This window comes from Spermophilus citellus (genome assembly GCF_964194105.1).
Source record: "Spermophilus citellus genome assembly, chromosome: 3".
In the NCBI taxonomy this organism is placed as follows: Eukaryota; Metazoa; Chordata; class Mammalia; order Rodentia; family Sciuridae; genus Spermophilus; species Spermophilus citellus.
In genome coordinates, this window is record NC_138184.1 from 128,467,182 (window position 1) to 128,492,837 (window position 25,656).

At 43.1% G+C, this 25,656-nt stretch overlaps 1 protein-coding gene across 2 annotated transcripts in view; it reads right to left on the bottom strand.

Annotated features, from left to right (window-relative positions):
- OGDH (oxoglutarate dehydrogenase) overlaps nucleotides 1-24,366 on the bottom strand; it is a 69,242-nt gene extending 44,876 nt beyond the window's left edge. For both annotated transcript variants that reach the window (XM_081283938.1, XM_081283937.1), the window contains exons 1-3: nucleotides 24,103-24,366; nucleotides 6,305-6,496; nucleotides 3,908-4,010 (exon numbers count right to left, since the gene is read on the bottom strand). In XM_081283938.1, the coding sequence (XP_081140064.1) occupies nucleotides 3,908-4,010; nucleotides 6,305-6,496; nucleotides 24,103-24,324 (517 nt within the window). In that variant the 5' untranslated portion in view covers nucleotides 24,325-24,366. The remainder of the gene's footprint in view (nucleotides 1-3,907; nucleotides 4,011-6,304; nucleotides 6,497-24,102) is intronic.
- Between the last annotated feature and the right edge of the window lie 1,290 nt (nucleotides 24,367-25,656).

Below are 25,656 nucleotides of genomic sequence, written 5' to 3' on the forward strand. Positions count from 1 at the left end.
TCCCCAAAGAGAAGAAGAAACTGACCAAAGGAAGCAGGAAAGGACAGCTAATAAGAGGAATGGGAGCAAATCCAGCTCTGGGAAAGCATGCATGCAACTCAGGACATGTTGCACTCAGTCTCTAATCTAGTTGGTCATACTCACCACATGGCCCTGTGACATCTCCCACACAGATCATGACCCAGTCACATATGCTCATTGCATGGCCCCCTGACACAATATGGTATCAGCACGGTTCCTGACCAGTCACACACACTATACGGCCCATGACAACTTCATTACATGGTCCCTGACCCAGTCACACACACTCACTCTGTGGCTCCTTATCCCACCTCGTTCTTACTGAGCAGTGGGGGTGGAATTTGCTGTAGTTTTCCTGGGCCTCAAACCTCCACCATGGTGCCTGAGTCCTCACTTCCTGGTTGTAAGTTTCTACATTTGATGCTCCATTGCTTCGTATAATTCAGGTGCAGTTCAGCTTCTCCACTACTAACTCCTGTGTGATCTGGGCTCCTTGCCTGACCTCTCAGTTTCTGAGTTCAACTCATAACCAGTGAGTCCAGCAGCTACTCATCTGGAGACTGTTCAGGGCATATACAGCTCACACACAGAGCATGGTAATAAATTCCAGGCATTACTCTAAGGTTTATTGTTTAAACAACCTTAGGAGGTGATTCCATCACTTTTGTCTTACAGAAGAGGAAACTGAGGCACAGAGCAGGACTCCAACCCAGGGACTGTGCCCTCAGAGCCAGGTTCACTGAGCTAAGAATTGATGCAGGATGTTCTGCAAACTTTCTAATGGTCACACTGGACCTGTATAGAAGGTAAGCATTCAAGATCAATTTTCCTACAGACTCAAACATCTAACGTGTTTATGCTATTCCTATCTTTTGCACTTTTAAAGAGTTTATTATTTTTAAATCATACTATTTCAAATTTACAAATAAGGACTACATTCTAACTCTTCCTTAGTAGTTCCATAGGATTCCTCAAAGGACTTCAGGGCCACCTTGTGCATTTTAGCTTCATAGTTTATAAAGTCCTCGGGACCACTCACGCTCATTGTGTCTTTGCTGAATTGGGAATCACAAACCTCAAAGGAGCACAACTGCCTAGACCATTATCCCAGGTTAGACTACAAGCTGAAGCCTCAGGATGGCCTAGAAGAATGATGGAGAATGATACCCAGATTCTAGCCCCACCTGGGCCACTGATCGTATAAGAACTTAAGAGACTGGGTTTGACCAAAGCCCTTGGGGTATCCCTTCCAACTTTCCTTGATCTAATTAGTCTGAACAAGACAGGGAATAGTTTTAGTGCTCCCTAGGTAACTCTAAATGTACAGAGTGAAAACCCTGAGAAAGGTCCATTTTAAAATACTGAACAACTGGCAACTTGTGATGCCACTAGCTGAGACAATACAAATTTGGACAGGAGAGGGGATATGGTCCCCTCACCTGCTCCCTCTGGTTCAAAAGTTTTGCTGCTTATGGAAAACTAGAATTTTTGGTCCCCACCCTGACTGATGATATGGGAGGTGCTTTTCTCACAAGAAAGGGGTCCTAGAAGATTTCCAACCTCGTCATGAGGGAACAGTGTGCCTGGCATCCAGGAGTTCATTCTGTTCTGAGCACCTGGAGGAGACTCAACAGTTCTAGAAGGTTCTGGAAGCAGCCACTGCACTGATGGAACAGCAAGAAGAGGAAGTTGGAGGGGCTTGATGCCATCAGGCTACAATGAAACTGATAAATGGGAAGGGAGGGTTTCTATACTAAGGATGAGGCAGAGGAAAAAGGCTCTAAGATCTCCTGGGAACACCATAAGGAGAGGTCCACTTCTTGGAAGCACACACTTTTCACAATTGAATAATGGAACAGAGTTCAACTCATGCCAACTAGCCTTTAAGATTCAAAGGTTTCTCTAAACTTCTTCTGATATTATGATATATATATATTTATTTCATCAGGGTTTCTGGTTCATAATTTCCTCCATAAGGCAAGCCATAGAAACTGCATTTCTTCCTCAAAGAAGAATTTTCTGCTTTGGAGTTGTCCATAAAAGAATTCTCTGACCTACTTTGTCTGATAACAGATATAACTCTCATTTTAGATGGGATCATGCCCCATACTCAAGAGGAAAGAATGCTGAAGAATCTGGACAGACAGACCTTGCTGGGTTTCTCCACTCAGTCTATTATCACTAGATTATACCCTTTTAGTCCATCACATTTCTACATGACTGTCCATGCTTTGATCATGTCTCTGAATGAAGTCTCTATAAAAACTCACAAGGATGCGGTGCTAAGAGCTTCTGGACAGCTGAACACATGTAAGCTCACAGGAAGGTGAATAAGACTCATCCACATCAAAGAGGGTGGTACACTCTAACTCCATAGGGACAAAAGCTCCTGCATAGGACCCTTACAGAACCTGGCCTATATATCTCTTCAGGCTACTTACTTGTATACTTGAAAATATACTTTATAATAAACTGGTAAACTTCTCTGAGTTCTTTGAGTTACTTAATTTGAGTTCTGTGAGCAAATTAATCAAAACTAACGAGAAGGCTGAAGGAACTTTAATTTGGAGCCAAGTGGACAGTAGTTCTAAAGGTCCAGATTTGCAACTGGGTTTGAAATGGGGAAAGTCTTGGGGACTGAGTCCTCAACCTGAGGGATCTGATGCTATGTCCTTGTTGATGGTGTCATAACTGAATTAAATGAGGGGACACCACCTGGTAACCAGCACTAAAGAAGCAACTGCCTGTTTGTGGTTGGGAGAAATGCCCACACCATTTGGAATCACAGAAGTCTCCTGTGTTAATTGTTTTGGTGTCAGAGCAGGGGAAGATGGCTTGTTTTTCTTACATACTTCCTAAATTTGCCAAAGGGCTGGTACAATGTAGAGGATACCCTACATTATCTAGGAAGGGTTTTTTAAGAGGAATTACAAACTGCTAACATCAATTCCAGAATCAACAATATTTGACATGTAACTTTACCTGATTAATGCCAGGCACAACTTGATAATGCCTGTAGGGGAACTGGGCAATTGGCCTTAGGGACCATTTCTCTGCAACCCTTCTACAAATGTCTGCAAGAAGACTAATTCCATTCCCTCCCCAAAAGCAGTATTAGCAATAGGTGATCATCAATTTCATTAGCATGCACAGTGCCTGTTGTGAACACCCTGGCCATTTCACAATTAGTCATATCATCATTTCTTTAGTACAGGTTAGCAGCACAATGATGTAAAGCAGATTAACTCTGGAAGCAACTGCAGGTGAGTGCCCAGCCACAACACCCATTCACCTCTCAAGGAGGACAGAGTGCAGGCGGGTACACCTGGTACTGTGACAAAAACCCATCTGTGCTCCACACATGCACCTCCCAAAGGCCCTGGCCTCCGGACGCTGTGGGAATGCCTTCCAAAGTTTCCTCGGTGTGATCACCAGCATTTAAGAATTGGGAGACCCCAACTACACACCTTGCTCTAAAATTCACTCTATGGGACGCAAGTGGCCTCTGGCCACAGGTGGGCCCCACCGTGCATCAGAAGCGGACAGCTGTGATAGTCGCTCCCATGCAAGGCTCACCAGTGGCCTTGTGGAAGACAGCACTGCACAGGGATATGGAAAAGTGGAGCCAAAAGAGCTGTTCTCTAAGCAGCTTCCAATTCATCTGCCCAGGTGGGCCAAGATTGAGACTTGGACAATCTGGCTGAAAAAATGGGATAAAAATAACATGCCCAAAATACACTAAGGCTGTATTACCAATAAATTTCAAGTGATCAGAACGAAGGAAACTTAAGAGCCTTTCCCTCCTGCCTGGACATCCTGGCTGCCACAGGCTGTGGCACAGCGAGAGGAGCTCAAGCAACGCAGCTGACTGCTCTCAGACCCTCACCAAGTTTGTCTGTGGATGAGATAATGTCAGCGGGCACGGAGGAGTCCAGATCAGCATCCAAAATCCCCAGGGGGTCCAGCTGTGCTACATGGTGCCCTCGTATCTATGAGTGGGCCAACGATGAGAGGGAAGGACACACACAAAAGGACAGGAGAAAAAAAAGAGGGAAGGGGTAAAAAAAGGTAAAATTACATTAAAATTAGCATTTACATATTAATTCTCACCCACGTTTGAAGAAACAGTTACTGGAGCATCATCAAAATTTACACAACTAATTCCGAGAGGATCAAGTTTTGCAATGTGGTGACCCCTGACCTGGAATAATAACACAAGCAAGTCATTAAGCAGATCCAGTGAGCTGTAAGGAGGGGTAAAAGAGTTATACTTTACGCAAATCTTTCCCAGAGGGGAACATGGCACTAATAAACCCATACAACAAAATTAATTTTAAGAAGTCAATCTTGGAACAGCTTATTTTAAAAGCACTATTGTGCATAAAATCACTTTTATTAAAAAAAAGGTGGGAAATATAAGGTTCTCAGGTTATGATAAATTTGAACAGTCTGAAAAGATCTATTTTGTGGGAGCTTATGGTTTCAACAAAAATGATATATGCTGGGAAACTGTTAGCCCAGTGTGAAAGCTTCCTTTTGGTAGAATATAAAGATTTCCCTAAGGAGGAAATGAAGGCTTGGGTGTTGGATAAAGCTGAGGAAGGGTACAGATGAGGCATCTTACTAAGAGATTTGCCTTTATTATATCTACATAGGGAGTGAGGATGCTGGCCCTGATGCTGCACACAGGTCAGCATACACATGGGTAGTCAGAACAAAAAAGCCCACAACAACATGGACTTAAAGCATTTGGTCTGAACTGTTCAAAAAACAAAGGAGGGGCTCAGGATGTAGCAAGTAGAGCATTTGCCTAGTGTGTGAGCCTCTGGGTTCAAACCCCAATACTATAGAAAAAGGGAGAAAAAACAGAGAATTCCAATTTTAAATATCTTTCAGTTTTGGATATTTTACTCATAAATTTCTTACTAGCAATTTGAGAGGGAAGCAGATTCGGAGAAGTCACTACAAGATCATAGTAAAGATGTTACTGAGGCCAACTACATGAAGACAATAGTCAAGGACTAGCTGTGCCTCTTACCTCTGGACAGGTGTGCTGTGAACAGTGCCTTAGAGGTTGGGGCTATGTCATTTACAGCATCATGCCCATCTCCTTACAGGCAGCACACGTGTGCTCCAGGCAGAGAACTCTTCTATAAGATCATGGCAAGAAGGACCCGAGGACCTAGGGTCCTCCCAATTCTGCCTTATTACACATATACACCTTAGACATGTCTGCAGGATATATCTGAATCATCATCTCCAGGAAAGAGAGACATGGGCAGAAAGGAGAGTTCAGGGCATAATTTCTTTGGTTGTTAATGCTGCAGCCACATAAGAGACAGTGAAGCCTGGGATCCGATGGAAGCTCTCAAGAGGTACTTTTCTCTTCTTAAAACTATTCATAGATCAAATTTTAAGGGCTTTCGCTGACATAAGGTAGATGCTGCAAGATTCTTGGCTATTGTGTTCAGAGAAAAAATAAAAGGAAAAGCTTAGTTCTGCTCAACAAGCCTGATAAGGGCTCAGCTGCCCTTACTCCTTCTCCTCCTTGCTTCTGTGTCTCCAAGCACTATAGATTTCTTATAGTATTCAGTTGTTAGCAACTGAGAGGGGGCATCAACCCACTCAACAGCATCACCCTTCCCAGTAAATGCCTCCTGCCGGGTGAGTAGCACTTCTTCTCAACGGCCAGGCTTGGGGTTAGGGCTGTGGCTCAGTGGTAGAGCACTTGCCTGGAACACCTGAGGCAATGGAGTCCATCCTCAGCACCATATAAAAATAAAATAAAGGTATTGTGTCCACCTACAACACTGGAGGGATGGGGGGGAGATCCCAGTTTCTCTGCCCAAAAATCTGTCATGCCAACTTATGAAAAGAAATAAAGAGCTATTATGAGGCAGTTATTAAAGACAGCAGAGGTGGATGTGTAACCGATGTGATACCGCAATCTGTATACGGGGTGAAAATGGGAGTTCATAACCCACTTGAATCAAAGTGTGAAATATGATATGTCAAGAACTATGTAATGTTTTGAACAACCAACAATAAAAATTAAAAAAAAAGATTAAAAAATAATAATAAATAAAGACAGCAGAGGATCTGCTTAACTTTGGTTAGCCTGGTTCCCATTCTTTCGTATACTTGACTTTTGCCTCCCTAAGACCCAAAGGCAGGAAGCAAGCACCTAGAACCTGGAGGAGGTAAAAGAAAATGACTATAAACACTCAGAAAGGCCCAAGAAACACTGCATCCTTTTCCACATGGATGGTCAGCTCCTGCTCACCTGATATGCCCTGATGAGAGATTGTACCGCCAGGTGGTCCTCTACAAGCTTGTCGACGTTGGGTTGTGCATCCACCAGGGATTGTGCGTGGGCCACGGTAGCCAGGGAGCCTCGGCTCAGGGAAAGGGGGCTTTGGTAGGCAGTGCCCGGGGGAGCTCCAGCATTGGTGTTGCGGAAAAAAATGTCCCATGACTAAAGACAAAAAAAGGTACAGGGTTACCTTGCTGCTCCCCTAAGTGGCCAGAGAGCTGCTCTCCAAAATTAGTCACATATACTACAAGCTGGCCAGACCCATCTCCTCCTACTCTGGACAGCTTAGGTCCCTGTCTGCCACCAAATGGTGGATTCTGAGTTTGGATCCCAACTTTCAATCCTTCACTTTGCCCTCAGAGTGCTCCTTCTATCAACACAAAGGCTCCAAACCATATGGCTCTCCTTCATGGTACACGCAGGCCTTGTGGCCAGGTACTGAGACCTGGAGACAGAAGTGCTCAGGAAGAAGGTACATGCTTCCTGCCCCTGCCCCATTTGTCTGTAGCTCTGCAAACCCTGCCAGTTCTTCTTTAGGTATGCCAGATGTGCACACACTGCCAGAAGCACCTGGGTAGCAGCAATGGGATTGAGCACCTTCTTCAAGATCCTAGAGGCTTGGGGTTAGGGCTGTGGCTCAGTGGTAGAGCACTTGCCTGGCACACTTGAGGCAATGGGGTCCATCCTCAGCACCACATAAAAATAAAATAAAGGTATTGTGTCCACCTACAACTCTGGGGGCTGGGGGGAAGATCCCAGAGGCTCAGCATAGCCTTTGGGGTCCAGGGCCCCCTGATCACACCCTCTCACCATCTAAATACGAACCAGAATCTAATCCTTTACAAAAGGCAGTTCCTCAGAGAAATAATCTCATTCATATGTGGGGGTCAGAGATTAAAATTAAAATTGAGAGCTCTGTGACCTTGACAAGTTACTTAACATGCTGTGCTTAGTTCTCTCATCCATGAGGACAGAAATATATATTCTCCACAGGTGTGCTTGTATAGACTAAACATAATAGTTTAAATCATTAGCAAAGTCTAGTAGGTAGCAAGTACTTTAGGAAAGCCAGGTGTTACTACCTGCACTTCAATTTCCTCTGTTCTATTAAAAACCGACTACTTTCCTTGAATTCCTATTATGTTTGGTTATTTCATGTTTAAATTATTTGATCTATAAGTTGCATAGACACTATGAATTATAATAGTTTATTCAAAGATGAATTTTAATATTTTAGAGATCAGAGCTACTGATAAAATTCCATTACATTGCAAAAAACCAAAACAAACAAACAAACAAAAAAGACCCAAAACTGAAAAATTTGAAAGAGGAAAAAAATTTCAGTTTCTAAGATTCTTTCATCAAAAAACTCTGATTGGACTGAACTGAAAAATTCAGGAGAAATTTCATTAGACTTTTGTGTTCGCCTTCTAGGAAGCCCTGCCAAGATACCCACATATGTTCCTGTCTGGGGCTTGGGTAGATATCAAATGGGTCTGTTTGTGTCTGGAGACAGAATGGGTAGAGATGGCTAAAAAAAAAAGTGACACTGGTCCCTAAGTTCTTCTGGCTTTTTTCAGACATGAATTTTTATAACACCAAGACACAGACATACCTGACTCAGAAGGACCCCACTATAGAGAGCACACTATATGCTGCAGCCAGCCACAAACTAGAAAGCTCCCTAACACCATGTGCAGCTCCATCTTCAGCCTTAGACAGGGCATTCTGGCCTCTCACTAAAAACTCTGTGAAGGAGTTTTGTGTTTCAATTTTAAAATGTTCTACAATAAGAATATATTCCTTTTGAATTAAGATAAAATACTTTTTAAAAAGTTAAACTACTGGGGGGATATGATTGCACAACACTGAATATTTTAAGAACCACTGATTCTGTATACTTTTAAATAGTGACATTTATGCTATGTGAATTATATCTCAGTGACAATTTTTAGATGTTTTAACAATCATTAATCTTTCTGGTTAAATTTCAGTGTGCCAGTTGACAGAAGAAGAACAATCTGAGGTTGTCTTCTGGTACCTTCCATGGCAGTATTTTTACCAGGGAAAAAAACTACTTTGTGAGAGGAAACAGAGGACCCCTCAAGCATTGACATGCTAGGAAAGGTCTGCATGCCTCCCACTCATCCCCTAACAGGTTCTGTGCAAGGACAAGGGATCTAGAAGGTGGCTATGTATATACTTGATGTCTCCAGATACTTTCAATTTCATTGAGGTTTTCCATCAAACTCAAGGGAGTTCCCTACATTCTGGAAGCTGTAGTGATTAAGGATAGCACACCTTGGCTGTCCATCCTCCTGAAGATAGAGATAACTAGAGACCACACACCTTGGTGTCCATCTTTGTTCTGAAAACGACATGATTAGGGACAGCACACCTTGGCTGTCAATTCTTATTTTAGAGGTAACCAGGGACCACATACCTTAGTCATCCATTCTCAAACACATGGCTTTCCCCTGAAATTCTCCCTGGTCTCCAGGACTTAAAGGCCTGGCCTGAAGGGAAAAACTCCTCTAATTCAGCATCAAACTAGACAAGAGTCAACCCAACCATATCTCATCCTTACCCAGCAGAACTAAGAGAAAACTGCTCCTGCTACACAAAACCCAAATCAAAATTCTTTACCCCAAACTTGCTCTAGCACTAGCACCCCTATTCAGTCTAATCCTGACACTCATAGCCCCTGGAGAGTGAAGGGAGGGAGGCTGGGGTTGTGGTGCAGTGGCAGAGCCCTTGCCTCACACATGTGGGGCACTGGGTTCAATCCTCAGCACCACATAAAAATAAATAAACAAAATAAAGATATTGTGTCCATGTATAATTCAAAAAAATAAAAAATAAAAAAGTGAAGGGAGGGGCTAGGGTTGCAGCTCAGTGATAGAATGCTTGCCTAGCATGTGTGAGGCACTTGGTTGGATCCTTGGCACCACATAAAAAGAAATAAACAAACAAAATAAAGGTATTGTGTCCATCTACAATTAAAAAATATTTTTTAAAAAAATAGAGAGTGGAGGGAGGAAGCTGGGAATGGTGGCATACACCTATAATCCCAGCTACCCATGAGGCCAAGGCAGAAGGATCCCAAGTTTGAGGCCTGCCTGGGAAACTAAGCAAGACACTGTTTCAGAATAAAATAAAAAGGTCTATGCAAGGCGCAGTGGTACACGCCTGTAATTACAGCTACTCAGAAGGTTAGGACAGGTGGATTGCAAGTTCAAGGTGAGCCTGGAAAACTTAGTGAGATTCTGTCTCTAAATAAAAAATAAAAAGGCCTGGGGATGTAGCTCAATGATAAAGCACCCTTTGGTTCAATCTGCAAAAAAACAAAAATCAAACAAAAAAAGAGTACAGGCAAAGCGTGATCCTTAAACCAAGCAGCTTCTGGAGAGGAACACAATCCAGACTTCCCTTAACTCTTAAAATGTATCTTTCTTGGGTTGGGGTTGTAGCTCAGTGGTACAGCATTTGCCTAGCATATGTGAGGCAGTAGGTTTGGTCGTTGGCACTACATAAAAATATATAAATAAAATTAAGTATTTTGTCCATCTATAACTAAAAAACAAACAAAAAAATTTTTAAATATATCTTTCTTCTTCTGCTGTGGCTCCCGTTTTTTGGGGGTAGTGGGTGGAGATTGAACCCAAGGGCACTTAATCACTGAATCACATCCTCAGCCCTTTTTGAGACAGGTCTAAGTTGCTTAGGGCCTCACTAAATTACTGAAGTAGGCCTTGAACTTGCAATCCCCTTGCCTCCAGAATTGCTGGAATTACAGGTGTGAGCCACTATACCCAGCTTCATCTTTCTTTTAACATCCAGAACACACTAAAAAGTGTCCAGAAACACAGGACAAAGTCATCCAAGAATAAAAACCTTGGATTGAGGGGGTTCCTCCAGGCTATACTGATTCGATTTTTTTGCCCTGGGGAACAGCAGTACTTTCAAATCCAAAAAAAAAAATCATAGACGGAAAAATCATAACTTTCACTCTGTGATAAAATTCGCTTTGAATAACAATAAAAATGGTAAAATAATCAGCATCAGCGGGTTGCACTGATGGTCTCTGTGGGCAGGCGTTTCTAACTGATTTCCAATTTCTCCCCTGGTAGAAGGTTCAGCTCAAGCAGCAACTGCCAGACAGTGTTAATGTGACTGAGTTGTAATAACAGAACAATTCTGAGAGAAAGAACTCTGGCCTCTCTAGTAAAAGTGCCACAGACCTCTTACCCTCCTCCAAAACAAGCTGGGAAAACAACACTGTTAAACTTCAAGGGTTGACAATGAAAGGAATTTGCACCCCCTGAAGCCCAGGCCTGAGGTCAGGGAGGTTAGGGCCAAGGCCCAGAGAATATAAAAGCTACAGGACTCTCAGTCCACGTCCTGCAGAGAAGGCGGGAATGGCCATGATCATGATCATTGGGCAGGTCTCCTCTCTCTAACATTCTTTTGTGCTTGGAATAAAACTCCGGGTGATTTTCAAATGGCTGCGGACAACAGCACAGACGAAATTCTCCTCTTCTCCACCCTAGCCCACATGCCCCAACTCAACCCTCCAGAGTCAGCCTAGTACACAGACAAGGGCCCATGTTGACAGGGTGGCTCCTGCACTGGATGGAACTGCACACCCAACAGTGTGCGTCATGATCATTTGCATCATGATCTGGTGTCACACTAAAAGGTTTTCTGATGGTACAGAGATTCTGTATCCAGCAAACAACTGCTCACATTTGGCATCATACTGCACAGTTGAAGTGGATTAAATTTAAATACAAAAATATCTCAAAAATGTTGATTTTTTTAAAAAGGACTATAAATGTGAAGGTCATCTTTTGGCCTGTGGACTTCTCCCCTTAGCATGCACAGCAGGAAGCCAAAAACACAGCTGCCCCACCCCACTTGTGCCTGAGTCTTCTCCACCAGAACTGAGCTCACTTAATTCTGGGGAGGGGCAATGGGCCATAGCCCATCCCAATTTCTCCTTCCACCTGTTTCACTGCAATCCTGCATCTCTCCCAGGGATCCCATTCCTCAGGAAACAACTCTTTTCCCAGTTTCTCAGCTTGCAGCCCTGTCTATATCATCCTGCCGAGGACATGAGAGCTGTCTGCCTTCCACAACCCTCTGGTTTTAAGTTCTTTGGAGCCCCCTGACCACATGCCTTGGTGCTTCCCTTCTGCCCGTCCCTCCCTCAAGGCCAGACAGCTGCCTTTCTTCCTCTTCTCATCCCTTGGCCTTTCTGCCTCACCCCAAAATGGCTGATCCCTGTCAGTGTTAACACTTGGCTTTGTCACTAGAGTTTCCCCTATTCCTAATCCCAGGGCTTATTTGTCTCTTCCTATACTTATCTCAACCTGATATTTGTGTATTCACTACTGGTCTTCCCCTGCTACCAGAACTAAGCATCCATTTCCATTCTGGAGGATAAATTGTGTCTAGGCTAAGACAAGTCAGTGATCAGCTAGCACAAGGGAAAAGCTTCAAAAAAAAAAAAGAATGCCAGCGCCTGAACTCCCTTGCTCCTGCTGAGTGTGAGATAACACCTGGGAGACAACAGCCCACCGTCATGACTGAGAATCTATCTGCAACCCCAATCTCTTGGTGGGTGAGGAAATAAGCTTATCTAAGCTGCAAAGCTGAGTTTTCTGTTTCTCCAAGTCAAATTTACTCCTAACTATCCCCCGTTACTGTCTGAGTATCCCAGAACCTATGCTCAGTGTGGGCAGGGACAGCAACTTCTACTTCCAAAGTTTCCAGTGCTAGGAATGTTGCTTCCCTATCATGTGCAAGGCCCTGGGTTTAATTCCCAGCACCACAAAAAAAAAAAAAAAAAAAAAAAAAAAAAAAAAAAAATTTCCAGAGACAAGGCAGAAGCAGAAAAAGAGGGCAGGAACTGGCTCATGAGTGAAAGAGATGATTTAACCACATAGAAAGGGCAAGGCGTGGTGACACACACCTGTAATTCCAACTTCTCTGGAGGCTAAGGCACGAGACATTCCAAATTCAAAGCCATCAGGTAACCAACCTAGTCAAATCCTGTCTCAAGATAAAATTTAAAAGGGTTGTGATAAGGGGCTGGGGTTGTGGCTCAGCAGTAGAGCGCTCTTCTAGCACGTTCAAAATGCTGGATTCCATCCTCAGAACCACATCAAAATAAATAAAATAAAGGCATTGTATCCAACTACAACTAAAAAATAAATATTAAAAAAAAAAAAGGATTGTGATGCAACTCAGTAATAAAGCGCTTGGCTAGAAAGGACCTAGATTCCATCACTAGTACCACCAAAAACAAACAAACCAAACAGTACAAGAGACAAAAATTTCCTTAGGAAATCCTAAGGAATAGGAATAGTTTTTCACCCTGAAGCACAGAGATGAAGTTGGACTCTGGCTTCTGGGGGAGATTGTTGGTGGCAAAGATTTCTGAGTCACAGTGACATACACTATGTTCCCAGCTCCACCACACCCAGCACTAAAGTCATTAGCCTCTTCAACCTCTTAATTGGCTTGTTACATAAGTAATAAGGAAAACCTATGTCCTTACCTAGTCTTGAATGCAAAAAGGTTACATATACACACTCAACTTTCTGACCACCAGAGGATGAAATCATTGATAAGAGGAAAAAAGTTAAAATGTTACAGCATTTTAATAAGGTGAATAAGGATGCATGTGACCCTGAAGGGATAGTTGCCAGGAAAGGTGAGTCTGGAAGACAGAGGAGTTCTGGGCACTAAACTCTGCACCTGCTAAGGGGTTGTGGGAATCCTGTTAAGTTCTTAATATAACATGTTTTTCCTAAAAGAGTATCAAGAATGCAGAATATACCATGTGAAAAAAATAGAGGACATTATTTCTCAAAAGCTCAAAAGCCAGTTCTGTCTAAATTAACAAGTATCTATAAAAGGCTAAATATACACAGCATTCCATAAGGTGTGAGACAGGGAAGGCAACTAAAATAAGCTTCTTACTCTCAAGAAGAGTAAGACAAGCAAACATAAATTCACAGAATGGACATGTGTTGAGGAAGCAAGGGCACTTACAAGAGGTGGCCTATTGCTTGAGCTCTCAAGAACAGGTAGGTCACAAGAAGTGAGGGGAGGAAAGGACAGAAAAGTCCCCAGCCCCATCCTGTCATCAGGTACTGAGACCATGGTGTGGCTATATAGTAGGATGTGTAAGAAAAAGACTGGGAAGGTGGCCTGGGACATGGGAGAAACCTGGTTATCCACACTCTGGGAACCAGGACTAGGACAGTGGCTATTATTACCAAGAGAAGGGAGGCTCACGGAGAGGGAGTTCAAGTCCCCTGTGAACTTCTCACAGTGGACTTAAGGTCATCACCTAAACTTCCAGATGACTTCAATCAAAACACAACAGATTTCAAAACATAAATAATTTTAACACTCTGAAATGAAACCAGAGTTCCTATTTAATTGAAACTAAAAGCACTGAATTGTAATACATGAAGCTTTTTAACCATTTCCTGCCTAAAGTTGTTGCTGCTCATGCTTCCCACTAACCTGACCTTGACTTTCTTTGCAATGGTAGGGCTCTTTCTCCCAAAGAGAGAATGCTCTTCAAAGGCTAAAGGCATGTTAGTGCTTTGCATGAGCAGGTGATCAACTTTGACCTTTGCCAAATTAAATTAGACGAGACTCAACCTCCTTTCTGGAGGAAAGCCTGGCAAGGGTGGTATATTCTATCAGGAGAGTCCTAAGGATGGGGCAGTTAACATATAATTCCAGGGGGTTTCCCCCTTGCCTCAGCACTGACCTCAACAGGTTCAAGCTTCTGAACAAGGGGCACTTGTGTGTTGCTACACATTCACAGCTCAAGAGAGGCATAGCTATTTAATAACAGCTCTGTATCTATCTTTCCAGCTTCTTAAATTTAAAAAGCACCGGTACCAGGCTGGGATTGTGGCTCATCGGTAGAATGCTCGCCTAGCACGTGTGAGGCCCTGGGTTCGATCCTCAGCACCACATAAAAATAAAGATACTGTGTTCAACTATATTTTTTTTAAAAATGTACACACACCCACACACACACACACACATAAAAGCACCTGTATCAGATGCAGTGTTGCGCACCTGGAATCCCAGTGACTCAGGAGGCTAAGGCAGAAGGATCATAAGTTCAAAGCCAGCTTCATCAACTTAGCAAGGCCTTAAACAACTTAGTGAGATTTGTCTCAAAATAAAAGACAAAAAGGATTGGGAGTTTGACTCAGTGGTTAAGCACCCCTGGGTTCAATCCCCAGTGAGTGGATAAAAATAAATAAATATTTTTAATATATTTAAATATACTAAAAAATATATTTTTATTAAAAATATAAATTTTTGTTTAAAAATAAAAAGCAGAGGCTGGGTTGTGGCTCAGTGGTAGACCGCTCGCCTATCATGTGTGAGGCCCTGGGTTTGATCTTCAGCACCACATAAAAATAAATAAACAAAATAAAAATATTGTGCCTAACTATAACTAAAAAATAAATAAATATTTTAAAAATAAATAAATAGAATAGAATAAAAAGCACCTGCATCTATACTTGTATCTGTTCAAGAAATGGACGGTGAACATGAGGAGGTGCCAGAATTTAGTCATGTGTCGCTAAAGTTTATTTGAGGGCCCAGACTCTATGACTGTGATGGGCCTCATCAACTGGCCACCTTTTCTTGTTCAGAGCCAAAAGACCCAATCCTGCAGCTGTCCTGCCTCTGTCCTTCCCATGTGACCAATCTTGGTCACTATGCTAGTACCATCTTGTCTCCAGCTGGAACTAGTCAAGGACTCACCAAGGACATGTGACAATTACCCAGGGGAATGGGGTAGGGCAGGTTCTGGTCTCAGTTCAAGGAGCCACAGCCCGGGCTCCAAAGGCCATGACAAGGCTATCATATATAGCCTCACCTATTAAATTTTGATACTAACAATGCTTTATGATTGCTATAAATGTGAACTACAGGACAACGAATAACCAATAACAACTAATAATAGCACAGCCCTCCTTTAAGCTTTCTTATTCAGCAAAACCAATAAAAAGGCAGTTAGTTCCTGAGCATCCTGGTACTCTATGACTACCCTGTCTGGAGCGAGGCTACTCTGAAGGGCAGAGAGTCAGCCAGCATTCGGCTTTCCAATTCCTTTCCTGCTCACACACAGTGCCAGCAGCATGATCACTCTCTATGTCCTCCTTCCAATGTTACCCATAAATCTATTCTGACTTGTGGGCCCCAAGCCCTTCCTGAAAATGTCCTAGAAATAAATTTCAAATGTGAATCTGTTTGCCCTGGCTTTCTGAATCATCTCCCTAATGGGAGGCCTGTGGGTGGACTGCCTACCTCCAGAGCCTGCAGTGACTAACTCCTGCTAGAGAGCTAAACACAATTCTCCAAAGACAGAGCTTAGGATGGGAGAGCTAGACTTTGGACACAATCCACACAAGCCTCATCCAGACTGTTACCAGGTAGGACAGCTTTTTCATGGCCTGGGTCAGACTACTGCCCACCACAATTCCACCAATGAAGCAAAACCTCAGGGTGCACCAAGATCCAGGTCTGCTATTATACCACTGTGAACCCATTTATACTAAGCCACTAAAAACTGAGGGTTCTTTTTTCCTTTTTGTCAATTTTAACTTGTTATGTATTACAGCAGAATGCATTACAATTCATATTACACATACAGAACACAATCTTTCATATCTCTGGTTGTACACAAAACTGGGGGTTCTATTTAGGTATTTTGGGGGGATAACAGGGATTAAACTCAGGGGCACCCAATCACTGAGCCACAACCGCAGCCTTATTTTGTATTTTATTTAGAGACAGAGTCTGAGTTGATAAGAGCCTTGCCATTGCTGGGGCTGGCTTTGAATCTGCAGTCCTCCTGACTCAGCCTCCCGACGTGCTGGGATTATAGGTGCCTGGCTCTATTTAGGTATTTCTAAGTTAAAGAAACTGATGCATGCATGCTCCCTTATCACTAATGCTGTCATTTAGTATAGATGAGAGGATATTTTTAAACAATTTCTATTATCTTCTCTCTGAATGAGTATATAAATTACACCCATACACACCCAAGATTATCATAGAAAAACTGACTTAGCTCTGCTGTATGGAATTCACTAGTATCAGGACTGCTACAGTAGACTAAAGGCAACCATACTATCAGATCCCTGTGAAGAGGCTGAGGGTGCCATCCAGTCCTACACAGTCTCCCACTCCATACAGATGTCCTGCCTCTCTATCAGGGGTGGAGTCTGGAGAACGCTTTCAAGCTGTTCTGACCAATGTAACAGGCAGCAATGTGCAATCTGGGCCCAGGCTTCAGAGGGCCTGCAGTAATCACTTCTCCCTAGAGCTAACCTGAGACTAGGCACAAGGGTAGTTCTGATCTCCCAGAGGATGGCAGGGCCAATTGAGCAGCCAGCACCACTTGCCAGACACAACAAAGACCTTCACAGCCCCTGCCCAGCTAAGTCTCAGATGTACAGAGGTGCCCTGGGAGTCAATAGGGGGATGCCAGACAACAACCCACAGAATCAAGAGAAAAACCACATTGGCGCCATTTTAAGTTTGGGGTGGGTTATTTCACCAATGCTCTCAGGAAACAGGCTTTTCCTGTAATGGGGGGGGGGGGAATCCAAGATACCCTAAGACCACTCTCTTAAGCAGCTTTGTGACATTCCTCAGAAAAGGAGAGCACTTACCTCTGCCCTAGATCTCCACATTCCCAGAGTGGCAATTCTCCAGGGAGGCCAGACAGAAAGAACCACAGCAATCACCTTGGGGTCATCTGACTAGGGCTCACTGAGCAAGTATCAACCCTCTCTATCCTCCATTGCAATGACTTAGCAGCCCTTTGAAGAGGAGCCTTAGTCCAGCTCCACAAAGCAGCTGCTTCAGAGTTTTAAGTACAATGCCTCTATCTTCCAATCACAAACTCCTCTCCTCTTAGCCAAAACAGAGATGCATAGTGCTAGGAAAGAGTTCCAAGGACCCAAAGATCTCCCACAAGGCACCCTTGGGTAGAGAAGGGAACCAGAGAGCAGGGTACCTAGAGGCTAAACAAGGTGTCTATACAATGTGATGACTTCTTTCTCCTCAAGCACTGGCACTTTTTAATTTTTTTGTTTGAGGTGGTGGGGATTGAATCCAGAGATGCTCTACCACTTAAGTTTCATCCCAACTCTTTTTTGGGGGGTAGGGTTGGGTGCGGGTAACGGGTATTGAACTCAGGGCACTCGACTTGAGTCACATCCCCAGCCCTATTTTGTATTTTATTAAGAGACAGGGTCTCAATGAGTTGCTTAGCACCTCGCTTTTGCTGAAGCTGGCTTTGAACTTGTGATCCTCCTGCCTCAGCCTCCTGAGTCACTGGGATTATAGGCATTCGCCACAGTGTGCAGCTTCACCCCCAATCCTCTTTATGTTTTATTTGTGAGGGGGAATATCTCACTAAGTTGCCCAGGCTGGCCTCGAACTTGCAGTCCTCCTGACTCAGCTTCCCTGGCTGCAGGGATTACAGGTGTATGCCACTATGCCCCGTGGCACTGGCTCTTTTAGAAACTTCTTTTCACTGCCACCCTGAGCAAGAGAGGCAGAGCTGCTTTCCCTCCCATGCTGCACAACAATGGTTTACAGTCATCACTCAGCACAGGCCTCGAACAAAAATGTCAAAAGCTGTGAACTGGTTGGGTACAATGATGCACCCCTGTAATTCCAGTGTCTTGGGAGACTAAGGCAGGAGGATCACAAGTTCAAATCTGGCCTCAGCAACTTAGCGAGACCCTAAACAACTTAGCAAGACCCTGTCTCTAAATAAAATATAAAAAAGGGCTGGGAATGTGACTCGTAGTTAAGTGCCTCTGGGTTCAAACCGGTACTAAGAAAAAAAAAAAAAAAGCTGCAAACTAATCACTTAGACAGGTGGATATACTGCTTTATGCTGTTGCTTTCAAAGTTTTTAATTTATCTCACTAATTGAACCATAAATGCAAACCCATTAAGAGTAAAATACTGTGATGTAGCTCAATGTTAAATCATAAATTCAAGCATTTAATCCCTAACATCACTCCCCCCAAAAAACCCCAAAACTCTTTAAGATGTATTCCAAGCACCACACAGTAACCAAAATGCCTTCTGAATTTCTCCCCAAAATAAATCATTGAAGTAGCATCAAAGTGTTCCACAGATATTTCAACACAGCTGCTCCTTGTCATGTTGAGCACAGTGGAAAACCACCACCCTGCACCAAGAGCAAAGCCATTGTAAGGGTAACTTAAGCCTCAGATCAGTACAGAAAAGGGCATGCCAGGCTCCTATTCTCATAAGTGCAGCCAAGTCAATTTCACTGCTACAGAGTAAAAAGACCCATATCACTGCATGATGGGGACTGTGTGCATGTTTTTCAGCTGATTCATTCATAGAATATAGGAGGATTATGTTTCATAAACATAGAAGGAAGAGTAAAAGGGCCAAATGCAGAGGTGAGAATGACAGCCCAGCAGCTGTGACCTGAATACACAGAGCCCTCACTCCTGCAACAACCACGTGTGAACCAGAGTTCTTACCACACTTTAGGAGTGGATAAGCAAAAGGCACAAGAAAAAGTCAACAAGAAATGGGCATCAATTAACAAGAACCAGAAGACAGGCCTTCAGAAGTAGAGAGGGGTTCCAACAAGAAGACACAAAACAGGGAAAGAGCTCTGGAGTCCAGGAAAAGTTATGGGAAAGCCAAATAATCAGGCAAAGAAGGAAAGAGGAGCCAATGGCTGGAATTCTCAAAGCAGGTACTGGAGCACAGCAGAGAGGACAACTGCCCTAGTTCCTTCCACCCTCTCAGGACCAAACCTCAGTCCTCCTTAGAAAAGTCAGAACCTGCTGACCAATGCACTGGGAATAACTAGATGCTATTCCAAACTTGGGAGTTGGCCCCTGTCCCTACCAAACAAAATGAGACCAATATCCAAACCAGTGTGGGCTTAACAGTTCCCAACTGTTTATCTTAAACATTAACTGTTTCATTTGACTTTTTTGGTTTTTCTTTTTAGTTTTATAGTCTGGAACTCAAACTCAGGGACTCACAAATACTGGGAAAGTGTTCTATCACTAAGCTATCTCTGAGCTCTTTCCGTTTTTTTTTTTTCAGACAGGGTATCTATCATAAGTTGCCCAGACTGACCTCAAACTTATAATCCTCGGGCTGGGGATGTGGCTCAAGCGGTAGCGCGCTTGCCTGGCATGCGTGCGGCCCGGGTTCGATCCTCAGCACCACATACAAACAGAGATGTTGTGTCCGCCGAGAACTAAAAAATAAATATTAAAAATTCTCTCTCTCTCTCTCTCTCTAAAAAAAAAAAAAAAAAAAAAACTTATAATCCTCCTGGCCTTAGCCTCCTGAGGTAGCCAGAATTACAGGCATGTACCACAATGCCTGGCAGTTTTGACTGTTTTTAAGACAAAATACAAATAGTCACCATTCCATGTGTCCTCAACATGCTTAGACCCTCAAAAAGCAGGACTTGATCTGCTGAGGTACAGGTCACCCTCAAAGTTTCCTAAGAAAGTTCAGTGAGGAGTGCAGATGCCAGCCTAGAACAGAGAAAACAGTCTTGGATAAGATCAAATTCAGAAACAAATGGCAGGACAGTGAGCCAGGTGCAGAGGAAGACTCAGCCATTTGACAGTACTGTCTAGGGAGCAGAACTGGAGGAAGAAGGAATGTGCTGTTTTGATTTGCTCTAATACTTTATGACAGACGAAATTTTTGCAAGTAAACATTTTCTTTTTTTCTTTCTTCCTTTTTCTTCTTGCAATCTGAGGATCAAACCCGGGCCTCAAGCATGCTAAGCAAACATCTGCCACTAAGCTACATTCTCATCCCTAAATATTTTAAAAACAAGTTTTCTTTAAAAAGAAGAATGGGTTAAGGGAGTAGCTAAGTGGTAAAGCACTTTTCCAGCATCCTTAAGGCCCCAGGTTTGATCCCAAGCACCAAATGTTTTATAATTGAAAAATAAATAAATAAATAATGAAAAGAGGGGCAGGGATACAAGCCAGGTGTGGTGATATATGCCTGTTATCCCAGCTATTCAAGAGGCCGAACCAGGAGGATCACTTGAGCCTAACAGAGGCCAGCCTGGGGAACACAGACTCCATTTCAAAACAAAATTGTGTGTGTGTGTGTGTGTGTGTGTGTGTGTACACACACACACACACACACACACAAGAAAACAGGGATACAACACCCAACTATAAAGTTTAAATCCAAATGTAAATGGCAACTTTAAGCCAGATATTGTAGCATATACCTGTAATCCCAACAACTAGAGAGGCTGAGGAAGGAGGATCACCTATTCAAAGCCAGCCTCAGCAAGTTAGCAAGGTCCTAGGCAATTCAGTGAGACCCTATCTCAAAATAAAAAACAAAAAAGGACTGGAGATGTAGCCAATGGTTAAATATTCCTAGATTTAATCTCTGGTATCAAACAATAAAAACAGGGTAGGGATGAGATGGGGGGAAGCTTTAAGATTGCAATGATTTAGTCAGTTAAGAGCAGTGGAACATACATACCTGTAATCCCAGCGGCTCAGGAGGCTGGGATAGGAGGATCACAAGTTCAAAGCCAGCCTCAGCAAAAGCAAGGCACTAAGCAACTCACTGAGACCTTGTCTCTAAATAAAATACAAACAGGGCTGTGGATGTGGCCCAGTGGTCAAGTGCCCCTGAGTTCAATCCCCAGTACCTCTTCCCCCACCCCCAAAATTACAATGATTTAAATACAGACCAAAAATGAGATTCAATTAGAGAAATACCCTATTAATTTTATTTGGTATGGTTATGAAAACATCTCATTATCAGTCAGAGTGATGCATTTCATGCCAGAAATGACACAAGTCTGGGATTTGCCTTAATATAATCCAGTGGCTAATCATGGTAGCACACCCTATAATCCCATATACTCAGGAAGCTAAAGCAGGAGGATCCCAAGTTTGAGGCCAGCCTCAGCAACTAGTAAGACCCAGTCTCAAAACAAAAATAAAAAGGGCTGAGGATGTCGTTTAGTAGCAAAGTGCCCCCACCCTGGGTTCAATCCCCATTATTATAAAAACTCCATTGGGACCCCCACCCATAACAAATCAATCAACAAAAAGTAAGTGGGCCAGAGACTGGGTTTTAACAGACTAGCACAGGGTGGAGCTACTGAAGCTGGAAGATGGGTCTCCTCAGGTGCTTTCTTTATACTCCTCTCTATTACCTGTACTTGAAGACACAGTGATACAAAGCTCAAAAATTAGTAATAAAAAAGCAGTGCTGGGCAGAAGAGGGAGACACTGAGTTTGTTCTGCTTCTACTGGATGTGAAAGGTCAATCCCAGAAGCAGTTGAGCTTTCTAAAAATGTATATGGAATCTGGCCTCAGGACATTTCTGAAGTGGGAGATAAGAAAGATGATCTAAATCTTATAGTAATTGTATTATCTCTACCTAAACTATGTGTTCTAAAAGGGCACAGATTAAGCATTCTTAATAAAGTAAAGCATTTCTAGGCTGTGAATCCTAACCCTCTATGGGTCAGATGCTTTTCAAAATCTGAAAGAAATTATGGAATATCTTGCTTGAAAAACATGCATGCACCAAATATGGGTTTAATTCAGCTTGAATAGGATCCACCTCGCTGTCTGCAAAGTAGAGGAGAAATGAAATCCCACTAGATCAAAATGAAATCCCACCAGGATCCCTGAATCAGTCCTCCTCCTATTCTCAGGCTAAGAGGCACAGAGCACATACCTGATAACGAAAAGAGTTCCTCAGAGACTCAGAAATGGTCATAAAATCTGCCAAGGACCTACACACACCTTCTGATTAAAGTACAAAATCCCTTATACGCACAACCCCTACAGTGGACCTCTCCTGAATGTGATCATTTCCCCAGCAGCCGTTATCTTGGGGGGGGGGGGGCCCTTGGCTCAAGCTAAACTGGGTACTCTTACCCCACCTTATGGACATAGCAGGTATCCTAACCAGTTCCCTTACTCTCCAGCCATCACATTCTGCTTTCTCTAATACCACGTGGTAAAAAGAATTTTCAAGAACTAGTCATTTACACATCCAAGGAACACAAAGCCACCATGCCTCCACAAAACTCTGTTTAAAAGCTACATCAATAGCAGCTACACCAGTATCAGTCCCATGTGGAGAAAACTGTGGCCATTGCTACTGTGTGTCCTACCACCCAGAGGCCACTGAGGGATGGGCATCATGAGCACATAGCTCACAGCCAGGTCCTTCTTATCTCTCTCACATTCAAGGTGCTGTCATTCAGGAGCTGCAATCTCTACATCCTAACACAACTTAAAATGAGTTGGTTGGTCACAAAAAGGTTATTTGAGAAAAGACTGGCACAAGATGACAGTCTTTGACTCTGAAATGTTTGGGCTATGTTATGTCAGACACAATCTGTACCTGCTGTCATCAGGAACCTCCAGGATTCAATATAACTAAAGCAGAAGCACTTTCATAGGACACACCTTTTTGGGGAAAGGGCTAAGCAAGGGGTGCTACTACCAATCCAGGGCCTGGTGGATCCAGCTGTCTCAAAAACAGTTTCACTCTTCAATGTCACTGACACCTGAAGGTGAAACATATTCACAGGCCAAAGGGTGGGATAAAGGCACAATTCACAGAATGAATAAACAATGCTGGCTGACCATGCCCTCCATGTAAATGCTGAGCACCATGCCTCTCATTTCCTTCTACTCTTCCAGAGACCAGACAGATGAGACACAGATGAGGAACTATAGAATCTACCCTCCACCCACACTGCACTGCAACCCCACCCATCAAGTTGGCAGCCTTACCCAAAAACAAAGAAATGGCTACTGGCACCTATAAATATTCACTGGCCACAAACTGAATAAACACATTGTTCTAGGTGTAACTTATATCAGCAAACATGTAAAGAAAGTGATCTAAGAAGAAGATGCCCCTATAAGTAACAGAGGAATTAGAAAGAAACAGAAACACAATGATCTAAAAGGTCATTTAGGGGCTGGAGTTATAGCTCAGTGATAGAGGGCTTCCCTAGCATGTGCAAAGTACTGGGTTCGATCTCAATACCACATATAAATAAATAAAATAAAGGTACATTGACAACCATAAATAAATAAATAAATAGAAGGTCATTTATACAGAAATTACATTAAGCGACTTTAAGGTATATCATATGTAAGTGTCTTCTCAGAACAGTTAGGATGGAAGAGCTTCCTGAGGTCACATTCTTTCCCATATACTTTCTTTCCTCAAAGGCTTCATCCTGAAGTAGCCATGGGGGAGATCCTGGAAGGCCACATGCATGCTTCCTCAAGTCTTTATAGAATAAACACGTAATTGCTCACATCCTCGCAGGGCTTCATACATGCTTTCTCTTATCCTTGTAGGGCCATACAAGTGCTTCTTCACATCCTTGCAGGGGTATACATGAGCATCCTTTTATCCTCATAGGGCCATACATGTGCTTCTTCATCTGCTAGTTGGATTGATCCTGTTGTCAACTACTGTACATCAAGCAAGGGAACGAATTCTGTTGAGGCCACACTGGTTTAATGCAAACGGTGTGGTGGTCGGTGCAGGGCTCCAGTCACCTGTCTGTCTGCCCAATGACTGCTCAGGATGAGCACACTTACCTGGGCATCCAGTCAGCACCAGAACAACACACCAATATGGAAGACCATCCTGTGAAACTTACCTTATGTACACTTTTGGGATTCTCCAGCCAAGCACAATACATCTCCTCCACATAGTTCGAACTAGTTCCACTCAGAAAAGGTTCAGCAGCGACAGGTGCAGAATAGCACCGAATCTGTTGAAACGTCCTAATTGCTGCTGGTTTGTTTTGTGAAAATGTCTTAACAGTCTGGGAAGCCGTCAACGGCCTCAACTTAGCAGCACAAGTCCTTAAATGAAACATTTTTGTCCCGAAATCTTTCCCTGTAGGGAAAAAAAACAAGAAAGAAAAGTTTTAAAACAGCATTATAGAAACTTAGGCTACAAAAAAAATTAAAAATCCCTTACCCTACTCTGGACAAAGATCCTGATCTATAAATGCATTTGCAATAGCATTCTGCCTGCTCAGTGCCTGAGTCCACCAGCCAAAGAGCTAGACAGAGCAAGACTATGTCAAGCTGACACACATGCTTGCAACGCCTACTAGGAGGCATGGGCTAGCCCAAGGGAGGTGGGTACACAGTTGTAGATGTTATCATCTGCATTGAAAAAGTTCAAAACTAGTTTGAGGGGTTTAACAAAAGTGACTTTCTTTATGTTTATATATTATATAAAACAACCACAAAAAAAGGCAAGGACCAGGCATGGTGGTATACACCTATAATCCTAGCAGCTCAGGAGACTGAGGCAAGAGGATCCTCAAGTTCAAAGCCAGACTCAGCAGCTTACTGAGGCCCTATCTTGATAAAATAAAAAAAATAAAAAGGACTATAGATGTGGCTCAGTGGTTAGGTGCCCCTTGGTTCAATCCCTGGTTAAAAAAAAAAAAGGCAACAAGGATTAATTGCAGATGAGAAAGACATTTTCTAATCTATTAAGACCCTACTGAATACTTGCTACCCTCACAGTGCTCTGGAAAATTCAAGGAAATTAGAAAAAATATTTTGTTTACTCTCAAGTAATTTACTCCTGAGACATAAAAATGGCATAAAGAAAGCCTTGAGTACTTGAATGGCACAAAACATGCCAAGAAAACCCTTTGAGGTGTGGGCTCCTTCCAGGTAGAAGTGTCTCAGACAGTAAGGATATAGACCAGAAGGAAGGAAGAGAGGCACTGCATGTGGAAGGACTCAGGACTTGCAGACAAAAAGACAGAAGTAAAAAAGTGGTAAGAGACTGGGAGAAAAGCCAGATCTGTGTGCTAGGAAGGAAGAATGAGGAAAAGTCAGACTGTGACTGGCACTTAGCCTGTCCTTAAATCCTGTGGAGGCAGATGTCTAAACAAATGAGCACAAGGGCTCTACACAAATGAAATAATAGAGCAGTTAAGTAATCTGTGCAAAAACTGTGCATAAACCCCCACACTCTACAGATAGCCTGAGTGGGTGTTCCTTATATCTTATCAATGTCACAGGATTAACAGTAGTAGAACCAGGATCCCTATCCAACCCTCTTAACAGTGGAATCCTCTTCTGCTCTACAACAACCTGCCAGGCCCACCAATCTCTTATATCCACTGGACTAGAGAGAGGGAGAAGCTGAGTCCAGGGGCAAGGGAGGTCTGAACTAGACAGGA